We start from the raw sequence: 13,494 nt of genomic DNA, 5'->3' as shown, positions 1-13,494 counted from the left end.
GGCCTCCCCCAGGGAGCGTGGAGGCGAGCGCTCAGGCCAGTGGCCACGGTCCTTGGGTAACCTAATTGGGAAAGTGACATGTGGTCATCTAACTTTTCTAGCAGTGAGTCACCAGCCCACACTCAGGGAAGGGGTCACTTGGGTCCCCTTGAAGGTGTCTGCCAGACCAGACAGTTGTCACAAAACCTGAGTAGAGTCTACAGTGTAACTATTGCAGGAAAAATCAACCATGAGTTAAACGATTTTTTAAAATCTTTTTTCTCCCTTAATGAAAATCCATACTTATCAGTTTTCTTTCTTGGTCTCTCTCTTTAGGGGAAAAATGCATTTTTCAAAGATCTAACTTCAATTCAGTTACTGCCTAGTGGGGAAATGGATCCAGATTTTCTTTCTGTGCGACAACAGGTAATTCAGTTATTAGATTTTGTTTTTGAGAAAAAAATAGTAAAGCCAAAATGGAACTGGCCTCTGTGGGTGCCGCCTTCAAAGTATTCTTGAGGCCTAGTTTCCCTTTAAATTGTGTGTTACTCTGATAACTAAGCAATCTTAATGGAAAAGCCACTCTGACAGAAAAGTCCACGCTTGCTTTGCTTTAGTTTTAAGGAAACGTCCTAAGGAGACGCTGCTCTCTTCCCCCTTCTCCAGTTCTTACTGAAGGTCATCAGCGCGGCCGTCCACGCCCAGCATTCAGTTGCAAAGGACAGAGATTCAGAAGACGCACCGAGCACTGCTTTTGGGAAGGACCAGGACTGGCCAGTTCTAGCCGTGGACTTGGCCCATCACCTTCAAGTCAGCGAAGACGTCGTCAGGAGGCATTATGTGGGGGAGCTCTACACCCACGGGGCCGACCACCTGGCGGAAGAGGTAACTACCACCCAGGGGTGCTGACCGGGCTCCAGCAGAGGACCGACGGTGCCAGTAAAGAGTCACTCACGTCTCCAGCGAAGCTGTTCGCTTTTCCTTTCGCTAGAACTTCTAGGCACAAGCGTAGAATATTAAAATACAAAACTGAACAAGTTTCTGGCTAATGCTTAGTAAACTGCCGTGTGCCTGGCCTGTCCCGTGCGGAGGGCGTAGACAAAACGGACGAGGTTCCTCCCTCCCTCATGGCACTGGTCTAGCGGCGGCCGGGTCATTCTGAGTCAAATGCTGTGCTGAAAATGGGATCCTGTGACTAGCAGGAGCTACTGCCATCGGGTGGCTAGAGGTGACATCTGAACTAAGCCCCCAGGAAAAGCAGCACCCAGCCAACTCAAAGCTGGGGAAACAGTGCTCGAGGCAGGAGTCAAGCGCGAGGTGAGGGAGGGCGCCAGGGGCCACGTTACAGGCGGTCTCGTGGCCTGAGGTGAATCATGGTGTCCTCAGAACCATCAGGGTCTTAAGCAGTCATGGGGGATTTAATACAATTTCTTTTCTTTGCCAATGACTTCCATAGTCATACTGAATTGAAAAATTAGGTGATGGCAGAAATTTGGGTTTTAAATGCTGAATGTGATTTGGACCACAGTTTGGTCATATAGTTGACCCTTGAACGTGGGTTTAGAGGAGCCGACCCTCCACACAGTTGAAAATCCACATGTAACTTTTGACTCCCCAAAACTTAACTACAGCCCATTATTGGCCAGAGGCCTTACGATAACACGGTCAACATACATTTTATATGTTACATGTATCATGTGCCGTATTAGGATAAGAAAATCATATACTTACGGTATTTGCTGAAAAAATCCACGTCCAAGAGGAGCCAGACCGCTCAGAGCCGTGCCGCCGAGGGGTCGGCTGTGGACCTGGCCCCGGATCGCGGTGACCTAGGCGCCCCCCGACCGCCTGTCCCAGGGCTGGCCGGTCTCTGAGCTCTTACTCTGCTCCCCGTGTTCCTCTCCTCAGGCCATCCTCCAGGTGCACGACAAAGAGGTCCTTGCGTCTCAGCTGCTGGTGTTGGCGGGCCAGAGGCTGGCCCACGCCCTCCTCCGCACCCAGAGCAAAGAAGGCATGGAGCTGCTCGCCAGACTTTCGCCCACACTCTGTACCTGGCTGAAAGCGATGGTGAGTACGACAGAGATGAGATAGATCGGAAGGTGACCGGATGTTCACGTAAATGCGTGCCTAGTTATGCTTCTCAGAACGAAGTCACTTAAGCTCGCTGGGAAGGAACGATCCTGATCGCTCTTCAGTAGCCACTGTTTGGTCGTACGTGACCGACGGGTCATTTCTGTGTCCCATTTGCAGGACCCCCAGGATCTTCAGAACACAGAAGTGCCAATCGCAATGACAGCTAAACTAGTAAACAAAGTCATGGAGCTTTTACCAGAAAACCACGGGCAGTTCAGTCTGGCCTTACACCTCACGGAAGCTGTGGAAGCCATCTCTCTTCCTTCCTTATGACCCCGAGCTACCGAAAACAGCCTGAAATCGTGACTATAACATGAATGAGTGCATGATTATTTTACATAGCAACAACTGGAATTTTATGGAGGGAATGTTCTTTTATAAAATAAAAGTGTACATTACTTTAAAAAAGTACAGTCCTGGCGAAATTCCACTCCTTTGATTAATACTGAAGGTAAAATGTAAATAAGTATCAATTATTCTATTACTAATACAGATGTTTTACTGTTTAATTCAAGCACTTAAGTAGCTTTACTGTTAAATTTTGCTATTTAAAATTGGTTATAACTTACAGATTATGTTCTTATAAGATTCTATATTTCATACTCGGTGTTATTGTGTGTTCGTGTGTAGTCCCCATCATGTATAGCCCACTGTCCTTCAGTAAACGCTAGGAAGATGCTTTTGTCATCACGCTTAGCCCCATACTGATGCCACCTGGAGCTCTGGATGCTGACGGGTTTCTTCGGCAGAGGTTATGCTGCTGCCATCAGGACAGTGACCTTGCAGAGGAGTAATGGGCTCGTGGTGGTCAGTCATCAGAAGGGACATTAAATGGAACCCTCTCTAGTACCAGAGTGTGTGTCGTGCTTGCCATCTTGAGACCCCGAGGTACAGGCAGCACAGCAGAGCTCATTACAATACAAGGTAAGGTCTGATTTTTGCCAAGATTCAAAGCTGTATCCACACCAGGTAATTGTAAAAAATGTATTATCTTGTAAAACATGTTTAAAAAAAAGGCGAAGTTGCTAAAAATTTAAATCCAATTTCAATTTTCCTGCGAGTGTTTAGAGATGTTTGCTTCTGGGATTCGGTTCTGTTAGCTGTTCTCGGAAACGGTACAGAAAACGCTTAGTGATGTTACAGCTTTAGCAAACCTACCTCACAGCTGGGTTGAGAGGGTAAAATACAACGAACTTGGTACCCTACAGCGCCTAGAGCAGTCCAAGTGCGGAATCATTACTTGATTAAAACCAAATTGACCAAAACTTTGTAAAAAGTGCTTTGAGCTCCCCAAATACCCAGTATTTATTATGGTTTATCTCTGAAATGTAGCCATACAGTGCAATTACTGACACCTGTCCCGGGTCACAATTACCATAGTAACTCATTGTGAGACAGAAGTTTGTTTCTTCCCTTTGTAAGAGGCCAGCTCTAGCAACTGTACAAAGTTGAGTATGTCTTTCAGGGATGTAAAGAAAAAAAGCCTGAGGAGATCCCAGTGTAAATCCCTTTAAACTAAAGACCACATCCAAATGAGAACCTACTCTTTAAGATGTTGGAAAGTACCGTTTTAGATGCTTCGAGGGCCTTAGACATCTGAGCGAGGCACGTGCTGCCAGGGCCCGTGAGCTCGCCTGCCCCGTGGACTCTGCCCAAGTCTCTGAGCCCCCAGCTAGACGCATGTCACCGTTTCCCGCAGACATTCTCGCCTTAGAGTCGCTTGTTATGTGTGTTCTAAGAGAGTAGTTCTTCCTGCGATTTTTCTAAATATTCCGAACGTAGTTATAAAATTTGGAGGCTGGTCAAAGCAGCTTGGAATTCCAAGTGTTTTTAAAGAGTCAGCCCTCACTCTGGTTCCATGATTGCTTTCTGGGGAGGAGCACCTACCTAATACACACGTTTGAGACTAAGACAGTTTAAAGTTACTGTTAGAACGCAGTCAGACTTGGGGATTGTTGAGAACACTGATCAGCTGAAACATGACACACAGAACCATAACACATCAGTCTCTACAGCTGCGGTCCTAAAATTTACCACTCGGAATTTTTAAATTCTGACTTGCAAACATGTTACTATTTCATCAAGGGCTTTTAAAATAAAATCTGACAGAAGAAAATAAATCGCCGTGGACAGGCATACCTCGTCGTACTGCACTTCACAGATGCTGAGTTTCTCACAGACTGAAGGCGAGACCCTGCAGCAGCAGAGAGAGCAGTGTCGCCGAGGTATGCCTGTAGACGTCCTGTGACGGCGAAGCGGCACAGGTGAAGGGACCGGGTTTTTCGCAGAGCAGGTGCTTTCCGAAACAAAGGGTCCGTCACACTCGCTGCAGTTACGACGGGAGGCCGGTGTTTGCCGTACACCTTGCGTCACGAACACTAAACAGACATGTCAAAGTCCGTCGTAGGACGCTGAACGACAGCAAGAACTCACGCAACCGTAACCTCCACACTGCTGTGTCGAGACGCAGAGCCAGAGGCAGAGCCCCAACTTTCTAAACACTTCCTACTTTTGCAAAAAGAAAAATGGAGAAAAGAGGACGTCACCTCTTAAAACGTTCACGTAAGGTCAACAGAGTGAACACATTTAAATTGCTTTGTTTAAAAGACACAATAAATTGCAATTTAAAATGATAGAGTACCCAGGTTCAATAATACTAAGCTTACATGGAATATAACGTTCATTTAGAAGTTGCTGTGATTTTTAAAGTACTTGAGAGCAACAGGAAAAGCGCTCTCACTGATAGGAGTGGATTTGTTGGACTTCTAAAAGTTAGATTTCCACTGGATAGGATTAGCCATCCCCAGAAAGATTTTAATGCAACACTGAGTTGTTTGTAAAATGCTCAATTATCTAATGTAACGTATTGTAAGTAGTGAAATTCTGTATATACTGCTGTTTTGTGTCTGTTCATTGTTGTGAACTTATGTATATTAGTGAAATAAATTTTCGGCTTTCATGTTTCCTTAACATTTGTAACTCTAAGTACATACTATATTCTCCCCCCTGTTGTATGAAAATAACAGTATTGGTGATGTTCTTTCTAATGCAGCCAAACTCGCTATTCTGTAAAGGCTGGTGTTTGCTAGTTAGGCAGAATGAAATTCATCATCTCTCAAATACACCTCTGCCATTCCCCTTCAAAACCATTTTCTTACTTGATAGTCACAAGTTCTGCACCAACATTCAGTAATTTTCTAGAATGCCTTTATTTTTTAGATATTATAGAACTTAAATACTAAAACAATATTTGTAAGATATAAAAGATTTTCTGCTCAGCCCGTTTGAGGGCAAGCGTGTTGAGTCTCTGTTCTGCATGAGTCCATCACAGATACGTGGCTGTCCGTCTGCACATGTGTGTCTCTGCACGTGTGTATGTACACATTTTTTATCTAGTTACAGGAAAATCTTATAATTCTTACTTGGACGCTCACCCTCCACCCCTTACGCTCCCACTCGTTACCTAGACCTTGGATCTCCTTCCAGGCTTGTAAACCAACCATCCGTCACCCCGGCCGGTACGGCGGGGCCTGCCGGGCACGCTGTCACCACTAGGGGGAGGTACTACTTGCCACCCAGGACGTCTGCGCACCGGGGACAGGGGGCCTCTGAGGACTCGGCTGTGTACTTCCAGCACCGAGGGCATTTTTCTTTGGTAGTTGGCGTGACAATCACCTTATATGAAGACTCTTCACGAATATCGCCACCTGTGAAAGAAAAACGCACCCAACTTGTGTCGCTTTCTACGTGGTTTCGCAGGTGCTGCTTTTCCAAGCTTTCTCCTTCGCCCTGGTCCAGCTCGTCACGTTACGTAAACAACACAGCGGAGTCACAACAACTTGACTCCCGAGGAAAACTGAGGAATCTGAGAGATTAACTGATTTTTCCGTGAGTCGCTGGGTTCTGTGCCCACTAAGGCCTTCAAGCTCTTACTCCAAGCCTAGTTCCGATAAGTTACACTGCCTTTCCGGCTGCACACTTAAGAATTTTAAAACGAGCCAAATGACAGTGACCACTGCAGTGTCCCCACTTGACACAAAACTTCCTCCACTCTTAATACTCTTACACCTCGGACTGTTAACATGTAGTAAAGATAAATTATTCCCTAGTCCTTGCACAAAGACCCTGTTAACGCTGTGAAAAGCAAGTGGAGCCCCAGCCTCACTCTGTGCTCCGTGCTGCCCCCAAGCCAGCCTCCCACCGCCTGCCGGTACCCGAAGTTAGTATGAAAAACAGGCAGCAGCGTTTCCCCCACGTGTCTGCATGTTATTCTGCCTCCACTTCCGTGAAAGAGAATGAACTAGGTTGACCAATACCTGCAAGATGCGTGCTTACGAGCTACCACCACGGGGATGAGTCCCGTGAAACTCCCCGTAACCCCTGAGAACGACTAAATACGACTTTAGCTTGGGTATACACAATACGCGGCAGGATCGAAGCTGGGGGAGGGCAGGAGACACGAGGGCCAAGCAGGAGTGAAGGGGACAGACTTCACGTGCAGTGACAATTGCCCGGCCCCGTGTTCCCCAGATCACACTTTTGAGAGCTGTTTCCAAAGCACGCTTTCTAAGCCGGCTTCCGCAGAACGCTGTGAGCCAGGCACAGCGCCGCCCGCAGAACGCACGGCCGCCGGGAAGCTGGCGACGAGCCGCAGGCGTCACGCAGTGCTCCAGACACCTCGTCCTCCCTCCTCACCTTCTAAATTGATGAGGAAGGTCCCTGTGAGCTCGATCGCATCTGCGGCTCGCTCTCGGGGCTCCTGGGAGAGGAGAGTCGTCTGGGAGGCCATCATTAACTCATTCAGCTGAGAGGTGCTGGACGTCTCCTCAGCTTGTAGCATCTGGGAGTGAGCGAGTGAGTTACTGTCTGCATTAACTGTTACCATAAACGGTTACTGACACTGTAAATTCTCACGTTTACTGAGAAACCTCTGCTACCATTACCTCCGATGCTAATACCATTAAAGTACATCAGTTCTTAGTATGAAAGGTTCTAACTAAAAACATCCAATTAACAGTACTATTTATTGAGAATATACTCCTTGCCGCCCCCTCGCTTTGCTAGATGCTAAATGTCCATCATTTCTAATCGTCACAAACACCTACACGGTGTTAATTATCTCCCTTTACGAATGAAGAAACAGGCTCAGAATGGTTAATTTAACTAGCTTGCCGGACTTTGCCACTCCAGCCCGTCCGTCAGCTCCAAAGCCCACAGCGCTCCCGTGCACCCCGCTTCCCACAGCGGGAGCGGGTTACGACACGTCTACACGAGGGCCTGCTTTTACCAGTGACGGCCATCTGGCTGGGTGTCTGAAAAGCACTTTTACATTTTGCATTGTCACCCTGATCTTCAAAATGAGTACGTGAGCTAATACATTCCTTTAGAAAAGGCTGAGAAAATGAGATTCAGAGACGAAGCTGCCTTTAACACGCAGTTAATCAGGAACTGACAGGACCAAGGCTAAATGTGATTCCTAAGGAAAATATATTCACATTCAAGGTGTTTTTCCTAAAACAAATGAACCAAACGGGCTGTATTCTTTTCAGCTTTTATTCAGAGCGAATGAAGTCAAAGGAAACGTGACACGGAGAGCGAGCTCCAAACGAGGCCACGAGACCTCGGGTCACAGCTTCAAAGGTCCCATTTCCTCGCTCATAAAATGGAGTCAGAACCTCCCAACCACACATTTTAAAATGTGAATATTTTACCAATTGTCATCTGATTATCTACGAGGTGTTTCAAGCCTCAACTCTGGATTATAATATTAAAAATTCAAATCGAGCCCACCGACCAAATGAGATGGTCATTTTTTAGAAAACTACAATACCAGTAAAACTGAAATATATTCACTGCCAATTCTTCTAAGCATTAAAACCAGAGAAGAATATTGAGTCAGTGTGTTAAGCTCTGAGCCAGTCTGGCCGACCAACCCCTAAGACTCCCGAGAAGAGGCCCCGCGGCCCCGGAGGTGAAAACGCGATGGAGCTTCCAGATCACAGGATTATCTGCTGCGGCCGATGAGTTCTCCCCAAATCCCATGAGAGAAAAAATGAACATCTACTTTGGGATGTTTTGAATCCTATCCACGTGGACAAAGTTCCCAGAAAACCAAGCCCGTTAACAACACGTCCAATTTTCTGTATGCTAAGACGACCACCAGCGTCGAGCAGCAAGGAAGTCACTGTGTGACAGAGTCGGCCATGATACTAGCGCTGGAAGACACACATCCTGATTCCTAATTTTTTAATTAGGTAAAATTGAGAGATTTTTAGAAAAAATTTCAGGCGCAAGTGTGTGACGCCAAGACCGTTTCAGAAGGCACGGACTGCCGCTCACCTCTATTATCTCGAACAGCAGCCCGGGCTCTATGACAATGACGACGCTGTACGCGGCCGCGCTCTGGCCGGGGATGCTCCCCAGAAACGCGCCCCTCATGGCGCACGCGCTCTCCACGGCCTCCTCCAGGCCCGGCTTCTTCCAGATGGAACTCGTGCGGATCCACCCGCTGCGGAACACGCTCCTGGGCTCTTAAAAACAAAGCTCACGTTCACACATTCTGAACTGCACGTAAAGCACGGACCATGAACATTCACAATCCACCGGGAATGAGGATCACTACTTAAGGTAATCGTGGGATGAAATTCTGTGCCGTCCTAAATGCTCACTGATGTTTTCATGGACGTGTGGACGTAATTATGCCACATTTAAACAGGAGGAAATACATAGTAAGATCTCAAAGAAAAAAAGATGCCTAGAAGAAAATAAAATATCCCAATATTATCAGTAGTTGTCTTTGGGTAGTTAGGTTAAGTGACTTTTTCCTCTTTCCAAATTCCTGATTTTCTATAAGCTAACAGAGGGGGAAAACTATCAAAAATGCTTACAGAAAGCACCTCAAGGTGGCTCGAAGGTCACTCTAAATCCATCCCACTCCTCTGCAGCCAGCAGAGACTATGAAGCGACACATCGTGCCACAAGTCATCCACCGTAAGGAGTGAATTCCCTTGCGCGCCGAGGTATACCGACAGGCTGCGCCCTCGCCAGGGGCCTTCCTCACGTGGAGAGCAACGCAGCGATCCTTACCCTTCAGATACGGTGTGTGCTGGAAAACCTCTTCGGCCAAGTGAGGAAGAATAGGAGCAAAGGAACGAACGACGACATCCAGAATTTCGGCCAGCGCAGTCTGGCAAGAGCGCCGTTTGGGATCATCTGCGTTTTCACAGTAGAGCCTGAACGGGAACAAACTCGGCAGGTGACGACCCCTGATGCTGGCGCTGTCCCCGGCTGAGCTTATGCTCACGGTGGCTAATTCTAAGGATCTAATCGTCTTTGAATTAAAGAATAAGATTCTATCATACAACTTTTTCTAATATCTATTGCGCTTGACTCCTTCCAGTTGTGCCTTCAAAAGACGCAGCTATGAAGTGTCCAAGTCCGGTTTTCAGATCACAGCTGCATTAAAGGCCAACTGATAAGTGAGTTGGTGGCATCGAACGTGTGACCGCCCACCCCTACAAGGCCCCCTCCCCCTTGAGATTTACAGACTCTCGGGGATCCGTGTTCATCACCCTGAGCACTTCCTTTGTCAGACACGGAATGAAGCACATGATTTACATTATTCTCCGTTCTCGTGACCACATTACGAGATGGCGTTAGCATCAGCATGTCACAGACGACAAAACTGAGGTTATCGGATAAGGTGCCAGAAATCGTGAAGCTGGTCGGTGGCAGGGCAAAGACCCACGATCGGGCTCGACTCTCGAGCCGCCCACACCTGCCAGGCAGAGCAGACGCAGACGGCCGGGCGGCCCAGCCCCCGGTCACCTACCTGTCTTTGATTATGCTGAAGTAGAAGTTAGAGAGTTCCCTGGTGTAAAAGGCTCGCAGCAGCCGAACGACTTTCCCAAAATCGTACTGTTTGTAGGAATCGGTAACCTGGGGAAGGAAGCCGGACGCGTGGGTGAGCGCGTGGAGACGCGGGGCGGCCTAAGCGGAACGCACGCCTCCCGCGAGCAGCTTTCAAAGGCAAATACGGAACCGGCCCAGCGAGCGCCCGGCCTCCCACGCGTCACTTCCGGGCACAAATGCGACTCCCCTCCAAGTGCTGACCACCTGACTCCGCAAGCTACGGAGGCCGCTCGCGCGCGGACAGCATCAGGCTTTAAATGACGGAGCCGCACCGCCCAGCCACCGCGGACAGGCGGCTCCCCGCCGGCCCCTCGGTTATGCCTGAAGGGACCCCTGGACGCAAGTTGGCTGTTCGCCTCCGACTTCGGGGCCCGCGGAAGCTGCCACGTTTCCAGTTTTTGAGAAAACACAAATTATGTGCGTCTGTCTACAAACTAGAAAATATCTGAGAACATGTGAATCCTCACTGCAGTTATCTCGGGGCTTGGAGGGGGCCACGTGCGGGTAGATAAAGTACAAATCTGCCGTATACGGAGCTGACGCTGAGAGAAAAACGTGGTCTGAGCAGTCTGGGCCTCTTGTTCCCATGAGGCGCCTCTCTCGTCCTTGGAGAAGCGAGGACAGAAAGATGACGTCAGACCTACGGTCAACCTAGGCGCGCGTGGGAACCCATCAAGGGTAACCTCTCCCAGCGCTGTCATTTCCAGCGGGGCTTCGCTGGGGCGCCACTCAAATTTCAAGCCCCTCAGTGCTGACGCTTGCTCGGTCACACTTGCCTTGTTGGCCAGGTCCTGGAGCAAGTGCAGCATGTACTGGTCTATGACATACATGTCCTCCACAGGGACGGAATCTGTCTCCGGGTTGAAACCGGCCACGTTTCCCAAAAGAAAGCGGAGTGTATTCCTAAGCTATTGAAAAAAGTACACAGTCAAAAAGATTTATGAGGCCTTCAGTTCTTACTGAAAACTTATTTCTCTAAGTTTTATCTGACTCGTGTTACTTTCTTAATGTGATATTTTTTAATAACATTTTTAAATAAGAAGACAAAGGCAAAAACACAGTCATTCTAACAGGCCAGTTATAGAAACAGTCACTGGACTTTACACATAAACAGAATGAGTTTTCATTCTATTTCTTTGTAACCTTAGGGCAAATCACTTCTCAGAGGCCTCGTCTGTTCATCTGTGTAGGTAGAAATGTTATTTTCACCTGTATATATATAAAATTAGTATAATTTCACATATTTGCCAAACATTTTAATATGAGACTATAAAATTATGAATGTTAGTACTAGTTCTTTAAACAAATTAATGTAGGATTTTTTTTTAATGCTCACGTGTAGGACTCATTTTCATTCAGTTTTGCAGTGCCAAAATATGTGCCTTTTTCATTTTTAGCGATTAAATGAACTTTTCATTCAGAAATAGAGTGATGACTACCTTGCTGATGTCATCTCTGGCAGCGTTAAGCACAGAAGAACTAATGGTCACTTCCGTGAAGACGTTGGACTCGGCCACCCACCAGCGAAGGACGTCAGCACCGTAAGGAGGCTCTCTGTTTGGGTCCTTGTCATTGAGAAAAAAACCATAAACATCAGTGGCTTTCAGTTCCAACCAGGTGAATAAACCTTTCAGGCGCTCCTACTCGGAAGTGTGTGAACATAAAATATACCGGCACAGTAACGAAACGGGGCTACAATCCCAGAAATCAGGCTGCGCGCTCCGCAACGCCGTCCACGGGGCAGGCGCCAGCTCCGGCCTCCTGGGCGCGTCAGCTGCGCCCATCAGCCCGCGGGGACTCCCTGAGGTCAGCTGCATGAGACTCCCCTGGTCAGCTAAGCCCCCTCAGCCCAGCAGGGGACTCCCTGGTCATGCACCATCAGCCCAGCAGGGGACTCATCCCACCCCCATCAGCCCTTGGGGACTCCTAGTCAGCTGCGCCCCAATAGCCAGCAGGGGACTCCCTGAATCAGCCCACACCCCCATCATCCCCGCATGGCCCTGGTCAGCTGCCCCCATCCACGGACTCCCTGGTCTTCTGGCCCCATCAGCCCTTGGGGACTCTGGTCAGCACTGCACACCCATCCCAGCCCTTGAGGACTGCCACCCCCCTATCAGCCCGGGGCTCCCTGAGGTCAAGTCATTACTAGGAGGGCAGGCTCCGTGCGCGGGAGGCTGCTACTCACTGCACTGTGCTTTAGCCCTGTCCATGGAGAAATGACTACTGGACAGTAGGAGGGCAGTACAAAGCCAATGGAGTAAAGAAACGGGTGCACGCGTGCGTGCGTGCGCTTTGAACAACTTCAAAATAAACCAAATTATCAGCAACGTCAGATTTGATGTTCATTAACGGCACGCTGTAAAGTGTATAATTTTCAAGAATAATGAAACATGCATTTGGAAGCTGCAATCTCATTTTTCTTATACCGTTTCCTTTTAACTGTAAAATTACAGTTTACAAACTTTTAAAGCTCAGGCATGGGCCAGGACCTAACTGAAGTGTCGGTCAGGTTGAAAGGGCCACAATCCCAGCCCTTCCCTTTTTTATAATCACATATTACTTAAGAGTCTAGTTTTAAAACATGGCAAGGCATCTGCTAGCCATATAAAATGGTTTTGTTGTTGTTTGTTTTTTTTTTTACATTAACTACATTAAGGTTTTGGCTGCCAACTTAAGAGCCCCAAAACAAAAATACATTTTTAGAGAACCACCTACTTGTCCTCCATTGATGACGACGTCGGGATCGATGACATTCCCAAGAGACTTGGACATCTTTTCTCCCTTTTCTCCGAGGGTAAATCCATGAACCACCACTGTCCTAAGACGATAAATCAGCTATTATCATAAACACAATGCTAATGATCTTTTTGAAGATGACTTATGGCTGAAAGAGAGTATCTTAATTTGACACAAAAATAGGATTTTTCTTGACAGATTATATATAAAAGTTTTTCTTGTAAGTCCGATTCTCAGCAGTTTATTCTTCATGATTGTTAAATAGTAAGCTCTCTACTTATACACAGAAAAATTTTTGATGTTTACATTCACTAAACAAGTATTTCCTGAGCATCTATTATGTATTGATCTTGATCATTAAAACTAACCAGGAAAAAGTATGTCTTAAGAGCAGATTATCACCTTAGAATTATCTTCAAAAAGACAATTCGAGAGAAATCTACTGTTCTATTGGCTTATAAAAGCATGTTATATAAGAAACAAACATTTAAATTATTCTGAAATGGGTTTTCATTGTAAGACAGCAAAAATCTTAAGCTCTTTAAGAATCTTTCTGATTAGGACCTCTATCCATATATTTGAATGAGGAAAAGCAAGTTCTGTAACTAAATAAGGACCCCTACTTCATGAAATTCACTAAAGGAACGTTCATCGACTAGCCACGTGGGGATACAGCAGACAGGACCACGCGCTCCGGCTGCCTTCCGTCAACCCAGGCTGCCCTTCTCCACGCCC

At 47.2% G+C, this 13,494-nt stretch overlaps 2 protein-coding genes across 2 annotated transcripts in view; one reads left to right on the top strand and one right to left on the bottom strand.

Annotated features, from left to right (window-relative positions):
* The window catches only part of RAB3GAP2 (RAB3 GTPase activating non-catalytic protein subunit 2), a 71,607-nt gene extending 66,525 nt beyond the window's left edge, over nt 1-5,082 (top strand). The window contains exons 32-35 of the mRNA XM_039883408.1: nt 316-405; nt 646-864; nt 1,888-2,046; nt 2,230-5,082. Of these exons, the coding sequence (XP_039739342.1) occupies nt 316-405; nt 646-864; nt 1,888-2,046; nt 2,230-2,385 (624 nt within the window). The 3' untranslated portion in view covers nt 2,386-5,082. The remainder of the gene's footprint in view (nt 1-315; nt 406-645; nt 865-1,887; nt 2,047-2,229) is intronic.
* Nucleotides 5,083-5,301: 219 nt separating this feature from the next.
* The window catches only part of IARS2 (isoleucyl-tRNA synthetase 2, mitochondrial), a 41,222-nt gene continuing 33,029 nt past the window's right edge, over nt 5,302-13,494 (bottom strand). The window contains exons 17-23 of the mRNA XM_039883409.1: nt 11,463-11,588; nt 10,800-10,931; nt 9,944-10,050; nt 9,199-9,344; nt 8,452-8,642; nt 6,808-6,952; nt 5,302-5,819 (exon numbers count right to left, since the gene is read on the bottom strand). Of these exons, the coding sequence (XP_039739343.1) occupies nt 5,677-5,819; nt 6,808-6,952; nt 8,452-8,642; nt 9,199-9,344; nt 9,944-10,050; nt 10,800-10,931; nt 11,463-11,588 (990 nt within the window). The 3' untranslated portion in view covers nt 5,302-5,676. The remainder of the gene's footprint in view (nt 5,820-6,807; nt 6,953-8,451; nt 8,643-9,198; nt 9,345-9,943; nt 10,051-10,799; nt 10,932-11,462; nt 11,589-13,494) is intronic.

Source organism: Pteropus medius, unplaced genomic scaffold (genome assembly GCF_902729225.1).
Source record: "Pteropus medius unplaced genomic scaffold, Ma_sr-lr_union100, whole genome shotgun sequence".
NCBI classification, from domain to species: Eukaryota; Metazoa; Chordata; class Mammalia; order Chiroptera; family Pteropodidae; genus Pteropus; species Pteropus medius.
The sequence above is the reverse complement of the archived record's forward strand: the minus strand, read 5'-3'. Positions and strand labels throughout refer to the sequence as shown.